The following is an 18,849-nucleotide window of genomic DNA, read 5'->3' as shown; positions in this document are numbered from 1 at the left end:
GCAGAAAGAAGACAAAAAGATTACAGTGGAGATAAATGAAATAGAGACTAGAGAAACAAAAGAGAAAAATTAATGAAACCAAAAGTTGATTCTCCGAAAACATCCACAAAATTGACAAACCTTTTAATAAGCTAATGTTTTCTAAAAGGAAAGAGAGAAGACTGAAATTATTAAAATCTGAAATGAAAGTAGAGATATTACTAAAGGCCTTAGATACTAGATAGTATCTACTTAGATACTATAATACTGGAAAAGTATTATAAGAGAATGCTGTAAAGAATTGTATGCCAACAAATTGGATAACCTAGATGAAATGGAAAAATTCCTAAAAACATATTAACTACCAAAACTGACTCAAGAGGGGCACCTGGGTGGCTCAGTAGGTTCAGTCTCTGCCTTCAGCTCAGGTCATGATCTCAAGGTCCTGGGATCAAGCCCTACATCAGGCTCTCTGCTCAGCGGGGAGCCTGCTTCCCCCTCTCTCTGCCAACTTGTGATCTCTGTCTGTCAAATAAATAAATAAAATCTTTAAAAAAAAAACTGACTGGAGAAAAAATAGTAAATATGAATAGACCTATAATAAGAGATTAGTAATCAAGAACCTACCAATAAGGAGGGGAAAATATGGAGTAGAGGACCCTATTTCAACCAGTCCCTTGAATGAAGATGGATTTCTGCCAAACCATTCTGAACACCCATGAAATCAGCTTGAGATGTAAGAAGTCTACAAACAGACTATCTCTGGCGGTTAGTCTCGAGGTATGAAGCGGGGAGCTGTGATTTTGTGAGCAGATATTGGAAGATAGGGGAGGGAACCTTCATAAACTTGCAGCAGGAAGATGAGAAAAACGCAAAAATCTCCCATGCAGGAGACGGGGCACAGACTCTCAGACAAGTAGCAGTGGGGAAAGAACTTTAGGACAGCACCCCAGACAGAAACCTGGAACTACAGGTGTTTGCACGAGAACTGGGGTGGCTTGCAGTTTTAGAAGCACAAAGGGCAGAGACGTGCCTGGCCCTGGGAGCGGCATTTGGGAGTGCCACTGTGGGGCACACAACCCAGGAGACTACGGTTTTTAGCAACACAGACAGAAACAGAGACAGTGTGGCCTGGAGAGCTCAGTAAAGAGTAGACTGTGATCTCTCTGTTCTGAGACAGAGGTTTGGATGAAGTCACATCTGCTCTTACTCTCGGAAGAGATTCAGAAAGCTGTCAGGGAAAGCTGCCAGAGAACAGAAGCCCCCCAAAGTTGGTATTCACTGAGCACATCCCCTGCCCCCCAGAAGGCAGAGCAACTCTGTCCAAATAAGGTTGCCTCAGTAACAGCATGGCAGGACTCTCCCCCAGAAGACAGGCTGGAAGAACAAGAGGAGGACAACCCTAAGGTTCCTATAAAACAGGTGCATCTTGCTTGGGTTATGGTTAATATTCAAACTGCATTCCCTCAACCACCCCTCAACAGAATGACTAAGAGGAAAAACCCCCAACAAAGAAAAGAACCAGAAACTATGGCCTTTGCCACAGACCTAATGGATATGGATATAACCAAGATGCCAGAAATATACTTGAGAGTAACAATTATGAAGTCGATATCTAGGTTTGAGAAAAATGTTAATGACCATATAGAATCTCTTACGGAAGAAATGCGATGTAACCAGGCTGAATTTTAAAATGTGATGAATAAAATGCAGTCTAAACTATATACTCTGACCATCAGGCTAAACAAGGCAGAAGAACAAATCAGTGAGCTAGAAGATAAAATGATAGAAAAAAAGGAAACCCAGGAGGCATGGGAAAAACAGATTAAAGCCCAAAGAGTCAAATTGAGAGGGATTAATGACTCAGTGAAATGTTTCAAAATCAGAATTATTGGGATCCCTGAGGGGGATAGCTGAGGACTTCCCTAATCTGGGGAAGGAAACAAATATTCATGTCCAAGAGGCAGAGATGACCTCTCCCAAAATCAGACTGACACCATGACATATAAAGTACAATTCACAAATCTTAGATCCAAGGAAATTATCTTGAAAGCAGCAAGTGGAAAGAGATTTCTTATGCAAAGAGGGAGAAGCGTCAGCATAACCTGTCTGCAGAGACCTGGCAAGCCAGAAAGGGCTGGCAAGACATTGAGGGTACTTAAATGAGAAGAACATGCAGTCAAAGATACTTTATCTAGCAAGGATGTCATTCAGAATGGATGGAGAGACAAGGAGCTTCCAAGACAGGCAGAAACTGAAAGAATATGTGACCACAAAACCAACTCTGCAAGAAATATTAAGGGGGATTCTATAAAAGGAGAAAGAACCCAAGAGTGATAAAGAACAGAAATTTGCAGAGACAATATATAGACACAAGGACTTTACAGGTAACATAATGACAGTAAAATATCTTTCAATAATCACTCTCAATGTGAACAGTGTAAATGCTCACTTGAAAAATTATCCTGATACTAAAACCAAATAAAGATATTACAAGAAAATAAACTAATTTTAGGATTTTTTTTTTTACAGGAGAATGAAAAGCAACTCAAAGACTGGAGAAAAGTATTTGTAAAGCTTGTACCTGATAAAGGTCAAATATCCAGGATATAAGAAGAACTCTAAAAATTCAACAGCAAAAAGACAAACACTCAATTTAAAAATGAGCAAAGGACTTGATTAGATATTTCTCCCAAGAAGACTGACAGATGGCCAACAAGTATATAAAAGATGCTAACATCATTAAAGAAATGCACATTAAAAACCACAATGGTTGGTTCATACCAACTAGGATTGCTATAATTTTTTTTAATAGAAAATAACAAACATTGGTGGGGACCTGGAGAAATCGGAAACTTCATACATTTTTCTGAGAATATAAGATGGTACAGCTACTGTGGAAAACAGTTTGGCAGTTCCTGAAAATGCTAAACATAGAATTAATACATGGCCAACCATTCCACAACTAGGCAGATACCAAAAAATATTAAAACAGGTGTTCAAACAAAAACTTGTTCACAGATATTAATAGCAGCACTATTGACACTTGTCTCAGTTGGAAATAACCTAAATGTTCATCAGCCAATGGAATGGATAAATAAAATAAAATTTGGCATATCCATGAAATGAAAGATTATTCCATTATAGGAAGGAATAAAGTACTGATACATGCTACAACATAGATGAACCTCAAAAACATTATGCTAAGTGAAAGAAGCCAGGCACAGAAGTCGCATATTATTTCATTTGTATGAGTATCCAGAAAAGGTGAATACATAGAAACAAAAAGCAAATTAGTTGTTGCCAAAAGCTGGAGGGAGGGAGAAATGGAAAGTGACTGGTTAACAGGTATGGGATTTATTTTGGGGCCACAAAGATATTTTGGAACTAAGTAGAGGTGATGGGTACACAATACTGTGAATGTGCTAAATAGCAGTCACTGAATTGAACACTTTAAAATGGCTAATTTTATGTAAATTTTACAATTTAAAAAAATGAAGTCATATCTGACTCCAGAGCCAAAATTTTATACTGAACAGGACCCTACTTTGCATAATGCTGTATTATGGCTACTGTTGATGTGTACCACCAGAAGTGGCTTTGATCTCAATGCCTAAGAGTCTGATGAAGTACGCATTCAATAATGCCAGCTCTGTTCTAAAGCCTATATTGCTGGGGCGTTGAAATGAGTAAAATAGAGGATTCTGCCTATAAGCAGCTCACATCCACTAACATTGTAGGTCAGGTTAAAATACAACTAGAAGCCCCTAGCCCATTCTTCTTTTCACTTCCCAAACTCCTTACCCTGCCCCATATACCTCATAATCATGTGTGTGGAAAACCCAATCCATACAACCAAGACACACACACACACACACACACACACACACACACACACACACACCTGCACACAGCTACCCCTTGGGCACACAGCTGGGAGCTATGGAGGCCGCAGTAGTGGGATCAGAATCTTTTGGGCAGAGAATTTTAGTCCTGGATACATGACATGTGATTCAAAGTAGGAGAGATTATAAACTCCTTAGTCTCATTCATTCCTTGTCATATAAAGAAGAAAATAGTTCAGGAGGCTCAGACTAGGAGCCTCAAAGCACAGGCTCAGAAAAAAGCCCCCCTGCCATTGCCCAGGTCTAGGGCTGGTACTACCCTTCTGTACCATCCCACTCACCTTTATCTTATCTCATCTCGCCAGCTACGAGTTGGGCGTGTCTGTGCTCTGGAATCAGCATGGAGGCACGATAGTTTTATCTCACAGGCCATACCCTTACCAGAATTGAATTCCTGAGCCTCAGGGGCCCAGTGGGGCTTGTCTAACTTAACTGTGTGGAGGACCTAGTTATTACTATTGACTGCTTAGATCTCAGGATTCTGGGCTCTGCTTTCTATAAGGTTTTCTACCAAAATTCCTAAAATGACCTTGCCCACCAATTTTCAAATGCTAGCACCCATTGATTCCAGCATATACCATGGCCAACTCTGTGTATTCATATCCTTTCCTAAATAAATGCTGAAGCTGAAAGGTTGTGACCCAGGAGCATAAAAATGGGGACTGAGATGAGACCTCCTCCAAGTAGGAGGATAATTTGTATAATGGAGATAGGGATGTTTTAGGAGAGCATAATAGATAGGTCCCTGACACTTGAATAGGGTGTAGGAGTCCAAAGAAACATTAAAGATCACTAAGGTGGGACTTGAAAGATCATATCTTAGGCAGACAAAAAGTGAGGAAAATTAATATGGGGGTAAGAAATATTAAATGTACATGTATTATTTCTCAACTTGTATATTATGTCCTCTGAAGAATGAAAAAGTTAAATATAGACAGAAGTTATATTCTGAGGCAGAATCCCTGAGGATTGGTTATGTCTCATGCTCTTGAAAGGGAAACTAGAACTTATAACTTGTTCTGATTCTCAAGTTAATAATAGAATCAAGGGAATCCAAAGAATTCTAAGACCAAAGTTCTCTCCATCTGCTACACTTCCCCCTTGAAAATTTGAGGATCCAGAGTTGCTTTATTTCTCATTCTTGACCCGCCCATTCCCAGGTAGAAGTTTGTATTTGCCTCTATCTATGGACTTAGTTCTGCTCATATTCACATTTATCCTAGACAGGGGAACATGGCTAAGAATTATTTGACTCATCATCAAATTCCATTCTCATTGATGACTTTTTCTGTTGCTCTCTTCCCATACCTAGATTTTCATCTCCTTCTGTCCAAGTGCTTTGGCTTGTGTCCATAGACCTTGGTTCCCTAGTCTTGTACACCACTTGTGTTCACTATCCCTGACACCAGATCTCCTCAAACCTAGACCTTGCCTGCTTGGATCTACTATAGCCATTTTCTCTTTGAATATTACCTCTCCACCATGCCCTCCAGTCTCTTTTTCTGTAACTCCCATCAGACAAACATCAGAGCTCCTTAGCCTCCTTTCCTCTTAATTTCCTTTCCTTATTTTCTAACTACATTTTTAAACTGTGCTTTGCTCTGGACCTTTTCTCCCATTCTTTTTTATAGATGCTGTTTATTTCTTATTTCTCTAAACATCTTTGAATGAAGAGACATCGTTAGTTCTCCCTGCATCAGCTATTTATAAGAAATTTGCAAGAGGGTGGAGAAAGGGCCATATCTGAGTCTATTTTCTTTATGAAACAATGTGTATATGAGTTCTTACAGCCCTTACTTTCCCCCATGATCAGCACTGCAGGGTTGCTTACAATGTAATCAGTCTCCTCCACTCTTCCTCACCAACAGACTGCTTTCCACAAATATGGCTTGTTTGCCTTTGTTCACTTTCACTTCTCTTGTGTCTCAAATCTTGGTGATAAATGGGTACATGAAAGCTCCGGCTTTAGCCTGCTTGCCTGTTCTCATTGTTCTGTACAAGTGCTTGCCGGTCTTGGGGCACTTTCTTTGGAGAGCTATGTCACTCTTGCTTTGTATAAAATCTGCATCCCTAAGCATCTATTATTACATTCCTGTGTGACTTTCACTATATTGATATGGTAGCCCTTCATAGGCTTGTAACCCAGGCTTACAGATGTCTCTAGTTATATTGCAAGTTGAGTTTGTCTAGTTTTCATTCTTCTTGTAGTTTTGAGTTAAAGAAGGACAAGTTTCTGAGAGAAGAAGAAATGAAACCACTGTTTTTATTCTACCACTTGAAAACCAAAGCTTAAATTGTTTATGACACTTTATCCAACATTTCCACATGTTTTGGGGGGAGAGGGTTATAGAGATATTTCAATATGTCCTTCATATACCATCTTGACCAGATTTGGTAATGTATTTTCAGTAATAATCAGTGTGGATGCCTCTCCTCAAAGATTACAAGTTGGATTTCTCTCCAACTTATAGGAATGGGGACTCAAAGTCCATATTAAACAGTGTTACAGAAAAGGCTATGCACTATTCTTTGCACACCCGGATTTTTTAAACCAAGATTCATCCCCAGTACCTACTGGATGTGTTAATCATCTAGTTGCTGTCATTCGTGCAGTCCATGCTAAAGGTCAAGACTACATTCATGGGGCATTTGGGTGGTGCAGTTGGTTAAGCATCTGACTCTTGGCTTAAGGCTCAGATTGTGATCCCAGTGTAGTGACATGGAGGCCAGCATTGGGCTCTATGCCCAGCACAGAGTCTTCCTTGGATTCTCTCTCCTTCTGCCCCTCCTGCCTTTGCTCGCACTCATACTCACTCTCTCTCACACACACACTCTCTCTCAAAATAAATAAATAGACCTTTAAAAAAAGAGAAGGGAAGACTACATTTTATAATGCAGCCTTCACCCTCTCCCAAGTAAAGGTGAATAAAATTCAAGTGGGCTTCTGACCCATTTGACAACCCAAGGTGTGACCTAAGCAAAAAGATGATCTGGGCAATATTGAACCTCCTGCGAATTTAACTTTGTAAATAGAATCAGGAAATTGACATTTGAAGCAAATCATATAGATAGCCATGAGGTACAATTTGGGACATGAAAAGTCATGGCATGAAGAGTTTTATTTATTTTTTATTTTTTTATTAAAATTTTTTATTTTTTATAATGTATTTTTACATATAATGTATTTTTAGCCCCAGGGGTACAGGTCTGTGAATTGCCAGGTTTACACACTTCACAGCACTCTCCATAGCATATACCCTCCCCAATGTCCATAACCCCACCACTCTCTCCTGACCCCCCACCGACCCCTAGCAACCCTCAGTTTGTTTTGTGAGATTAAGAGTCTTTTATGGTTTGTCTCCCTCCTGATCCCATCTTGTTTCATTTATTCTTTTCCTACCCCCAAACCTCCCAAGTTGCATCTCCACTTCCTCATATCAGGGAGATCATATGGTAGTTGTCTTTCTCCGATTGACTTATTTCGCTAAGCATAATACCCTCTAGTTCCATCCACGTCATCGCAAATGGCAAGATTTCATTTCTTTTGATGGCTGCATAGTATTCCATGTATATATATACCACTTCTTTTTTATTCATTCATCTGTTGATAGACATCTAGGTTCTTTCCATAGTTTGGCTATTTGGACACTGCTATAAACATTCAGGTGCATGTACCCCTTACAGGGGTAGGATCACTACGTTTGTATCTTTAGTGTAAATACCCAGTAGTGCAATTGCTGGGTCATAGGGTAGCTCCATTGTCAACTTTTTGAGGAACCTCCATGCTGTTTTCCAGAGTGGTTGCACCAGCTTGCATTCCCATTAACAGTGTAGGAGGGCTCCCCTTTCTCCACATCCTTGCCAGCATCTGTCATTTCCCGACTTGTTAATTTTAGCCATTCTGACTGGTGTGAGGTGGTATCTCATTGTAGTTTTGATTTGGGCATGAAGAATTTTAAAGGAAACAGAATCTAGGAGCTAAATTTTAAGTAGAAGTCAGAAGAAATGCAGGTGTAGATGGAGCCAGTTCATTGGTAAAGACAAGAATTTTAGAGAGAAACAAATGTGGAGAGTGTCTATGTCACATTAATCACAGCATTGTCCTATGACTCTTATTGGATTCTGATGCCTACCACAGTTCTTTGCTACAGAAGGGGCTCAACAAATGAGTTGGAGGAACGGATATTTATCCTAATGGTAAGTGTGGTTACCTCTTACTTAAGATAACTTGTCTGGGGACGCTTGGGTGGCTCAATTGGTTAAGCAGCTGCCTTCGGCTCAGGTCATGATCCCAGCGTCCTGGGATCGAGTCCCACATCGGGCTCCTTGCTCCGCAAGGAGCCTGCTTCTCCCTCTGCCTCTGCCTGCCATTCTGTCTGCCTGTGCTCGCTTGCTCTCCCCCCACCCCGATAAATAAATAAAATCTTTTTAAAAAAAAAAGTGTTTAAGATAACTTGTCTGAATCTCTCTGCTCTTGTTAATCGACCCTCTACCTCTGCACAGTATAAAAACTGTTTTCTGAAATCTTGTTATGGAGTTTGCTAAACATTCATATAATGACTTACTCTCAATCTTCCTCCTCCTTGACTTAGGAGTCTCTCTCATTTGACTCCTGTAATATGATACCATCTAGTTCTCCTATCTCTGACCACTGCTATGCCTTGGTCAGTTTCTCTTCCTCTTCTCACTTTCTTTTTTTTTTTTTTTTTTTTAATATTTCTAATTTTTTATTTTTTTATAAACATATATTTTTATCCCCAGGGGTACAGGTCTGTGAATCACCAGGTTTACACACTTCACAGCACTCACTAAATCACATACCCTCCCCAATGTCCATAATCCCACCCCCTTCTCCCAAACCCCCTCCCGCCGGCAACCCTCAGTTTGTTTTGTGAGATTAAGAGTCACTTATGGTTTGTCTCCCTCCCAATCCCATCTTGTTTCATTTATTCTTCTTCTACCCACTTAAGCCTCCATGTTGCATCACCACTTCCTCATATCAGGGAGATCATATGATAGTTGTCTTTCTCTGCTTGACTTATTTCGCTAAGCATGATACGCTCTAGTTCCATCCATGTTGTTGCAAATGGCAAGATTTCATTTCTTTTGATGGCTGCATAGTATTCCATTGTGTATATATACCACATCTTCTTGATCCATTCATCTGTTGATGGACATCTAGGTTCTTTCCATAGTTTGGCTATTGTGGACATTGCTGCTATAAACATTCGGGTGCATGTGTCCCTTTGGATCACTACATTTGTATCTTTAGGGTAAATACCCAATAGTGCAATTGCTGGGTCATAGGGCAGTTCTATTTTCAACATTTTGAGGAACCTCCATGCTGTTTTCCAGAGTGGCTGCACCAGCTTGCATTCCCACCAACAGTGTAGGAGGGTTCCCCTTTCTCCGCATCCTCGCCAGCATCTGTCATTTCCTGACTTGTTGATTTTAGCCATTCTGACTGGTGTGAGGTGATATCTCATTGTGGTTTTGATTTGTATTTCCCTGATGCCGAGTGATATGGAGCACTTTTTCATGTGTCTGTTCGCCATCTGGATGTCTTCTTTGCAGAAATGTCTGTTCATGTCTTCTGCCCATTTCTTGATTGGATTATTTGTTCTTTGGGTGTTGAGTTTGCTAAGTTCTTTATAGATTCTGGACACTAGTCCTTTATCTGATATGTTGTTTGCAAATATCTTCTCCCATTCTGTCAGTTGTCTTTTGATTTTGTTAACTGTTTCCTTTGCTGTGCAAAAGCTTTTGATCTTGATGAAATCCCAGTAGTTCATTTTTTCCCTTGCTTCCCTTGCCTTTTGCGTTGTTCCTAGGAAGATGTTGCTGCGGCAGAGGTCGAAGAGGTTGCTGCCCGTGTTCTCCTCAAGGATTTTGGAAAGAGATATTAAGGAGTCAATCCCATTTACAATTGCATCCAAAACCATAAGATACCTAGGAATAAACCTAACCAAAGAGACACAGAATCTATACTCAGAAAACTATAAAGTACTCATGAAAGAAATTGAGGAAGACACAAAGAAATGGAAAAATGTTCCATGCTCCTGGATTGGAAGAATAAATATTGTGAAAATGTCTATGCTACCTAAAGCAATCTACACATTTAATGCAATTCCTATAAAAGTACCATCCATCTTTTTCAAAGAAATGGAACAAATAATTCTAAAATTTATATGGAACCAGAAAAGACCTCGAATAGCCAAAGGGATATTGAAAAAGAAAGCCAACGTTGGTGGCATCACAATTCCGGACTTCAAACTCTATTACAAAGCTGTCATCATCAAGACAGCATGGTACTGGCACAAAAACAGACACATAGATCAATGGAGCAGAATAGAGAGCCCAGAAATAGACCCTCAAATCTATGGTCAACTAATCTTCGACAAAGCAGGAAAGAATGTCCAATGGAAAAAAGACAGCCTTTTCAATAAATGGTGCTGGGAAAATTGGACAGCCACATGCAGAAAAATGAAATTGGACCATTTCCTTACACCACACACAAAAATAGACTCAAAATGGATGAAGGACCTCAATGTACGAAAGGAATCCCTCTTCTCACTTTCTTAAGTGTAAGCAATCACCATGGTCTAGCTTCAGTTTTCTTCTAGCTCTCTACTCTTCTTCCCAAGTAAGCCATTCATTCCCAACGTTGTGTACAACCTCTATAGAGGTGACTAGGGAGGTGACTCCCAAATCTGTATCTCTAAGCCCACATCTCTGAGCTTACAACTGGATCCTTGAAACTCAACAAGCCTGAAACATAATTTTTATTTCTTCCTAAGTCGGTTCCTTCTCTTGACTTCCCTATTTCTATTTATTGTACCACCAATATCCCAGTTTTGAAATATGAGTTATCTTTGGGTGTTCTCTTCTTCCTTTCCCATCACCTAGTCAGATACAAAGTCTAGTTAATAATAGTAGAAATAATAATTGCTAACCCTTTTCTGCCTCAAAAATCTGCTTTTGCTTTCCATTGCCTACCAAATAAGTTGTGTGGGGTTTTTTTTATTACTAAAAAGTCCCTAGATTTCAGAATTCTATACATGTTACAAACTCCTATTTCTAGTCTTATCTCCCATGGTTCTGTTGTACAGGGAAAACTTTTAACTTATTATCCTTTCATATGCCAATGACTCATTTAAGTTCCATTAACCAAAAGATAATCCCCCCAAATTTTTTTAAGATTCTTCCATTTTTTTGCACTAGGCTGAGTGGGCAATTATATGGAAAAAGAAAAAAATCTAATTATTCACCCTCTCAGTATGTGCTTAGAAGATCAAACTCAGAAACATATGCCCTTCAGGGAATATGCAAATATAAAAAATATTGAATTTTAAGCCAATCTGTCTGTCTAGAAAACTTTAAAATTAGATGCATTCTGAATAAGATAAAAGTTGTGAGAGAACCTGGCCAATTAATGATTTAAGAGAAAGGTTGCCTACCAGAGCACGTTGTTAGTCCTAGTGAATGCAGTAGCTTTTGGAAATGGATACCATCTAGGAATTTTATTCAATATGTTTTTAAAATACACTTAAAGTATATGAGTGGTTTCCAGGACTGGGTCAAGGGGGAAATGAGGTGTGACTACTAATAGGTATGGAATTTCTTTTTGTGGTGATGAAAAATGCTCTAGAATTAGATAGTAGTGTTGGTTGTACAACTTTGTGACTGTGAAATCCACTGATTCATACACATATGTGAAGACATATATTTAATGTTAATGTTGACATTATATGATTTTTTGTAATTTGATTGTTAATTCATCTTGCCAATTGAGGTTTTATCAAATTTCTTTCAAGAATATAGCCTCTTCTGGGATGCCTGGGTGGCTCAGTTGGTTAAGCAGCTGCCTTCAGCTCAGGTCATAATCCCAGCGTCCTGGGATCGAGTCCCACATTGGGCTCCTTGCTCCACGGGGAGCCTGCTTCTCCCTCTGACTCTGCCTTCCACTCTGTCTGCCTGTGCTCGCTCTCGCTCGCTCTCTCTCTGACAAATAAATAAATAAAATCTTTAAAAAAAAAAAAAAGAATATAGCCTCTTCTATAAAACAAGGTATTAGTTTAATCATATTAACTAATGTTTACTGACCATTTACTATGCAAAATGCTTTTTTAAATTTATTTTTTATTTATTTTCAGCATAACAGTATTCATTATTTTTTGCACCACACCCAGTGCTCCATGCAATCTGTGCCCTCTATAATACCCACCAAAAATACTTTTTGCACATTATTTCATTTAATCCTCATAACAGCATTTTGAGATAGGTATTATTCTGCTGTTTTGAAGGAAATTGAAGCCTAGGTTAAATAACTTTCCAGGGTCACACAGTAATTAAGTGGTAGAGCCTGGATTTGAACCGATTATCTGACCGCAAAGCCCATTTTCCTAATCATAGAGTTAGCAGAGGGCCAATCATTGTTTTGTGCAATTGAATTTATTAAATGGATCAAACCTGTGGGACACCTAGGTGGCTCAGTCGATTAAACGTCTGCCTTCAGCTAAGGTCATGATCCCAGGGTCCTTGGATTGAACCCCACATCAGGATCCCTGCTCAGCAAGGAGTCTGCTTCTTCTTCTTCCTTTCCCTCTATCCCTCCTCCTTCTCTTGCTCTCTCTTTCTCCCTTTCTCTCTAAATAAATAAAATTTTTAAAAAATCTTTAAAAAATAAAGTAAAATAAATAAAATAAAATTTAATTTATTTTATTTATAATTTATAATAAATTATAATTTTATTTTATTACTTATTATTTAATTTTTATTTTATTTTATATTATATATAATTGTATATTTATTATATATTATTTTTATATATGATAATAAATATTAATATACTTATATTTTATGTGTAAAATATATAATCATAATTTATTTAAAAATTTATTATATTGGATTTTATTTTCATTTTTATTTTATATTTATTATTTATATTATAAAATATAAATTATAAATGAATAATATTTATGTATATATTTATAAATAAATATTTAATAATATACAAATAATAATAAAATAAAAATAAAATATTTTTAAAATAATAAATGGATCAAACTCCAGCAAAATTGCTGAAACAATTTCCCGCAACTCTAGAGGGAAAAATAAGAGAGTATGAAAACTGGAAAACAAAGGTGATTCTGAAATTTCTCTACTGGAAATCACATCCACTGCCAGCTCCAACTCCTTAGGGAAATTCTAACCTGAAGGTAGAAGGAGAGAAATTAAAAGTCCAGGATAGGAATCACCCTTAGAAAGTACCTGGCTGGCAGCAATCACTTTATAAGAAAACACATCCATCTCCTTTCACTCACCTTGTATATTCTCATAAAGCAGAGAAAAGGCAAGGAAGGAGTAACACAATGAAGTCATTGGAAACTTGCAGAAAAATGCTTAATTTTTCCCAGTTTTTACTCCCCTGGGAAGTTTTGGATTGTGAACTTTTGAAATCATGGTTAGTAAAATATTTAAAGGTCATTTGTTACTTTTCAAAAAGCTTTTATTTCTTCAAAGTAATTTTTAAAAACTCTGATGGGCAGGTTTCTGAAGAATTAACCTTAAGAGCAGAAAAATACAATTCATCTATAGAAGACAAATTATGTGGTACATCTAGCTCAAACACAAGAGCAAGATACAGTCACGCTTCATGTGGCCAGTCACTTTCACTCTTTTTTTTTTAAGATTTTATTCATTTATTTGATAGAGAGAAAGATCACAAGTAGGCAGAGCAGCAGGCAGAGAGAGAGCAGGAAGCAGGCTCCCTGCTGAGCAGAGGGCCTGATGTGGGGCCCGATCCCAGGACCCTGAGATCATGACCTGAACCGAAGACAGAGGTTCAACCCACTGAGCCACCCAGGCACCCTGCCATTTTAACTCTTATAAGAAAGAAAGATTATAAACTTTTTCACTTAGTCTTAGCTTCTCAGAGTTAAAGAGATCAGAAGTCATTTAATTCACTCCTTCCTAGCTGCTGTGTGAACATTTCAAATAATGGAAAACTTGCTATTATACAATTTTTTATTATTATGGAAAAGTGTCTATTTTTACTAAGTTCACTTTAAAAAGAGTGCAGTAAGAATAGATAATAGTAATAAGAGTATAGTAGAAATAGACAACAGTGTCCATTTTTCCCTCTAGAAGTTATAAACAAAATACATATAACTCTGTTTCATCAACTAAGGATAGGGAAGAGTAAGAGCAAATCTAAAGGTTCCAAAACTGAGGAAATTAAATCCTTATCTTAATGATTAATATACATTTAATTAAACTTTATAAGAAATGGAAACTGATGGATATGATAATAAATCAGAACATAAGGACTGTGTCAAAATTCCTTGTTCATGAATTTTAGTATTTTTCAGCTTTCTTTTTGCAAATACACATTTTCTTTCGTCTATCAAGAAAACACTTAGTTCAGACAAATATAACTTCTTTTATTTTAGCTCCAAAGACATCTTAAAAGAACTCAATTAAAAATATTTAACCCCTCAACAAAACTAAAACACAACCTACTGAATGGGAGAAAATATTTGCAATTGACATATCCAATAAAGGGTTACTATCCAAAATATAAAAAGAACTTAGACAACTCCTATATGTATAACAAAAACAAATAACCCAATTAAAAATGGGCAGAAGACATGAACAGCAGACATTTCTCCAAATAAGATATACAGAGGGCCAACAGACACATGAAAAGATATTCAACATCATTAATTATCAGGGAAATGCAAACCAAAAGCACAATGAGATACCACCTTACACCTGTCAGAATGGCTAATGTAAAAAAACAAGAAACAACAAGTGGTGTTGAGGATGTGGAGCAAAAGGAGCCCTCATACAGTATTGGTAGGGATGCAAACTGGTGCAGCCACTATGGAAAAAATTTTGTGGAGGTTCCTCAAAAAATTAAACATAGAACTACCATATGAGCCAGTAATTCCACTTCTGGGTACTTACCCAAAGAATTCAAAAACACTAATTTTAAGGGATACAGGAATGTGTTTATTGCAGCATTATTTACAATAGCCAAATTATGGAAGCAGCCCAAGCATCCATTGATAGATGAATGGATAAAGAAGAGATGGTATATATACACAGTGGAATATTACTTAGCCATAAAAAATAATGAAATCTTACCATTTGCATCAACATGGATGGCTCTAGAGGGTGTAATGATAGGTGAAATTAGCCAGTCAGAGAAAGAAACATACCATATGATTTCACTCATATGTGGAATTTAAGAAACAAATGAACAAAGAAAAAAAGAGACAAACCAAAAAACTCTTAATTATAGAGAACAGATTGGTGGTCACTGCAAAGGTGTGGAATTTAAGAAACAAATGAACAAAGAAAAAAAGAGACAAACCAAAAAACTCTTAATTATTGAGAACAGATTGGTGGTCACTGCAAAAGTGGTGGGGGTGCAATAGGCAAAGAGGATTGAGAGCACACTTATTGTGATAATCACTGGGTAGTATATAGAATTGTCATGTCACTATATTGTACGCCTGAAACTAATAAAACTCTATATATTAATTATACTGGAATTTCATTTTTTAAAATTATATCTTAGCTAATGCTAATTCCATTTATAACTTTTCAGAATTCTAACAGGCATAAATAACCCCAGACTTCACTGTAGTGAAAATAAGATGATTAGTTCTCCAGTCAATTTTGTAAAATGCAGCTAAAGATAAAAATAAGTAACTGGAAGACAAGAAAAATGTTTAATTCCCGTGAATATCAGTTCTATTGTAAATATAAAATACCAAATGTGATAGCATAACTGGCAAACCAAGTTATATATAGTAAATTTTTTCAATCTAAAATAAAGTGATTAGGATGGGTGAAATAGGTGACAGGAAATTAAGAGTACACTTACCTTGGTAAGCACTGAGTAATATATAGAATTGTTGAATCACTGCATTATATACCTGAAACTAACATAATACCATATCCTAACTGTAATAGAATTAAAATTTAAAAAGAAAAAATGAAACAGATCCATGTATACTGTGAAATAAGACAATCTTTAGAATATTAAAAAAATAAACTGATTAGTTAATAAATTTTTTACAGCATTTAGTTTTATTTTTCTCAAATTTATGTTGGGCATCACTACTTACCTACCAATCTCTCCTATCTAAGTTCTCAATTATTCCAGGGATACCAGGGTGACTCAGTCAGTTAAGCAGCTGGCTCTCTTCAGATAGTGATCACTCAGATAGTGATCTCAGGGTGGTGGGATTGAGTCTGGCTGTGCACTCACTGGGGAGTCTGCCTGAGATTCTCTCTCCCTCTCTCACTGTCCCTTCCTATCCCCCCCCAAAATAAATAAATAAATAAATCTTAAAAATAAATAAATTCTCAGTTATTCCAATACCCGAAGAGAGGATAGCAGCTATCTGTCACATACTCTGTCACAAATTAAATATTTCACTGAATTTCCTTTCATGATCTAAAATCCATACCTCCTCCTGTGATCTAGTTTTCTACACTATGCCTAGAAAATGAGCTGAGTTAGAGAAGGATTACTCACCTCCATCAAGCTCTTGTCATCAGGCCACCAGAGGGCAGATGCAGGTACTTAGATCGGAGCACAACATGCCCAGAGTAGCTGCAGACCAGGAGTCAGGGACCTGGTAGTTTGCTAAGAATGGGCTCAGAGCATGACAGAAGGAAGAAAATTCAGGCACTGGGGAGATACAGCAAGGCCAGAGTGAGGTCTGGCAGATTCCGTGGCAGTTTGTCAGTTGCTTTGATCATCATTAGCTTAAGAGAAAGAGAAACCCTGATTGGAATGGCCTACCCACCCACCTTTTTTATGAGGGAGGGGGAAGGCAACTTATTTAGATTCAAGGTGGCAGTCTAATCTTGAGATTGACATATCACCAATTCCGAGTTGGGATTCTCTACAAAAGAAGAAATAAACATCATCTGCTTGTAAGCCTAATGCACGAGAAATAACCACCTCATCTCCGTTTGTGATCCCAGTAATCAGACACCATCTAAGTGGCTTTAGTGGAAAGCTATTCCACCTCTCAGAGCTCACATTCCATTCAAACAACCCCTACTCTATTTCTGAGATATAAATGCCTGGAAAATGCTAGGCCCTTAAGGAAGCAAGATGAGAAAAGCGTCATTTCTTTCTTGAGTCATTTTAGTTCACTGAGATTTATACCTAGACTGTGCTTCTGAGTGACCAACAGATTTTCTTATAGTAATTCCTCTAACTCAATAGATTTTATTGAATGTCTGTCTCCTACTCAATGCCTCATTGTTCAGTCCTAATGCGCACAGATATTCCTCTGGTGTTTGGGATTGTCCAGGTATGCTAGGTTCTGTAGCTTTGCACATGTTGTTCCTTCTGTTGAGGTCCTCTCTCTCCCACCCCCAATCATTATCTCTTTAGTAAACTTTTCCATAACCAGCCTCACCAAATTTTACTCCTGTCTCCTATCCATTGTAGAAAATATTTCGTACTGTATACTCTGTAGTACTCTGTACTAGAGTTTGTCACCTTCAGCCCTGCTGACATTTTGAGCTGGCTAAGTTTTTGTTGGGTGGGGGTGCTGTCCTGTGAATTTTAGGATGTTTACCCACATCTCTGGCCTCTGCTCACCAGATGCCAGGAGCAACTCCCTAGTTATCATAGTCAAACTGTCTCCAGATACTGCCAAATGTCTCCTAAGTACATGGGGGTGGGACTCCCTCCCAGTTAAGAATTAGTGCTTTACACATTTCTATAGCACCTTAGATCTTTGTGCATACCTGTACATAATTATTTTGTTTGATTGCATGTCTGTCCCTTCACCTAAAGTATGGACAACTGCTGGGTAGTGCTGTGTCTCTCTCACCTTGACAGTACATGGCATTTGTTGGATAAAACTCCTTATCAAATAAACGGCTATTAAATTCTGATGATCAGCTAGGAACTATGTTCTTTTTTTTTTAAGATTTTATTTATTTATTTGATAGACAGAGATCGCAAGGAGGCAGAGAGGCAGGCAGAGAAGAGAGAGAAGAGGAAGCAGGTCCCCTGCCGAGCAGAAAGCCGGATGTGGGGCTCAATCCCAGGACCCTGGGATCATGACCTGAGGCTTTAACCCAGTGAGCCACCCAGGCACCCTAGGAATATGTTCTTAAGTAAAAAAAAAAAAAAAAAAAGAAAGAAAGAAATTAACTTTGTTTCATCTTGAATATTTTTGTTGTTAGCTGAATTTTTTTAAAAAAAAAGACTTTATTTATTTAAGAGAGAGAATAAGAGGGGGGAGGGGGTAGATGGAGAGAGAGAAGCAGACTCCCCATTGAGCAAAGAGCCTGATACAGGGCTAGATTCCAGGACCCTGAGATCTTGACCTGGCCAAAGGTAGATTCTTTACCTACTGAGCTCTCCAGGCGCCCTTTGGCTGAAATGTTTAACCTCATTCAGTAAAGATAATTGTTCTAAATCCTACAGTCTTGCACATCCTTGAGCCTGTAGCCCTGGGACAAGAATACTGGTATAAAATACAGAAGCCTAAAAAAAAAAAAAAGACAGAAGCCTTCTGTCCCACTGAAGAACCCAGAGCACTGAATAATGCTGGCTAAGATGTTTAACTCTTCTGGGAATCAGTTCCTCCCATAAGATGTCTTCCTAAGACTCCCTTCCATCTTTAAAGATTGTGATGCCAAAATCTATATAGCCTGAGGTCCCAAATTTCACAACGGGGCACTTCAAGTTTTTATTTCACTATTTATTTATTTATTTATTTATAAAGATTTTATTTATTCATTTGACAGAGAGAGATCACAGTAGACAGAGAGGCAGGCAGAGAGAGAGAGAGGGAAGCAGGCTCCCTGCTGAGCAGAGAGCCTGATTCGGGACTCGATCCCAGGACCCTGAGATCATGACCTGAGCCAAAGGCAGCGGCTTAATCCACTGAGCCACCCAGGCACCCTTTATTTCACTATT

At 38.0% G+C, this 18,849-nt stretch overlaps 1 protein-coding gene and 1 long non-coding RNA gene across 5 annotated transcripts in view; one reads left to right on the top strand and one right to left on the bottom strand.

Moving 5' to 3' along the window:
* Positions 1-3,155, top strand: part of LOC131836226 (uncharacterized) — an 80,043-nt gene extending 76,888 nt beyond the window's left edge. The window contains exon 3 of one of the 2 annotated variants that reach the window (XR_009355544.1): positions 2,512-3,155. This is a non-coding gene — a long non-coding RNA (uncharacterized LOC131836226). The remainder of the gene's footprint in view (positions 1-2,511) is intronic. The other variant, XR_009355543.1, reaches the window with a different exon arrangement.
* Positions 1-16,921, bottom strand: part of TRIM69 (tripartite motif containing 69) — a 37,556-nt gene extending 20,635 nt beyond the window's left edge. For 2 of the 3 annotated variants that reach the window (XM_059181411.1, XM_059181412.1), the window contains exon 1: positions 16,435-16,920. In XM_059181411.1, coding sequence (XP_059037394.1) covers positions 16,435-16,440 — 6 coding nt within the window. In that variant the 5' untranslated portion in view covers positions 16,441-16,920. Of the gene's footprint in view, positions 1-16,434 lie in introns of all 3 variants that reach the window. The other variant, XM_059181410.1, reaches the window with a different exon arrangement.
* Between the last annotated feature and the right edge of the window lie 1,928 nt (positions 16,922-18,849).

This window comes from Mustela lutreola, chromosome 7 (genome assembly GCF_030435805.1).
Source record: "Mustela lutreola isolate mMusLut2 chromosome 7, mMusLut2.pri, whole genome shotgun sequence".
In the NCBI taxonomy this organism is placed as follows: Eukaryota; Metazoa; Chordata; class Mammalia; order Carnivora; family Mustelidae; genus Mustela; species Mustela lutreola.
The sequence above is the reverse complement of the archived record's forward strand: the minus strand, read 5'-3'. Positions and strand labels throughout refer to the sequence as shown.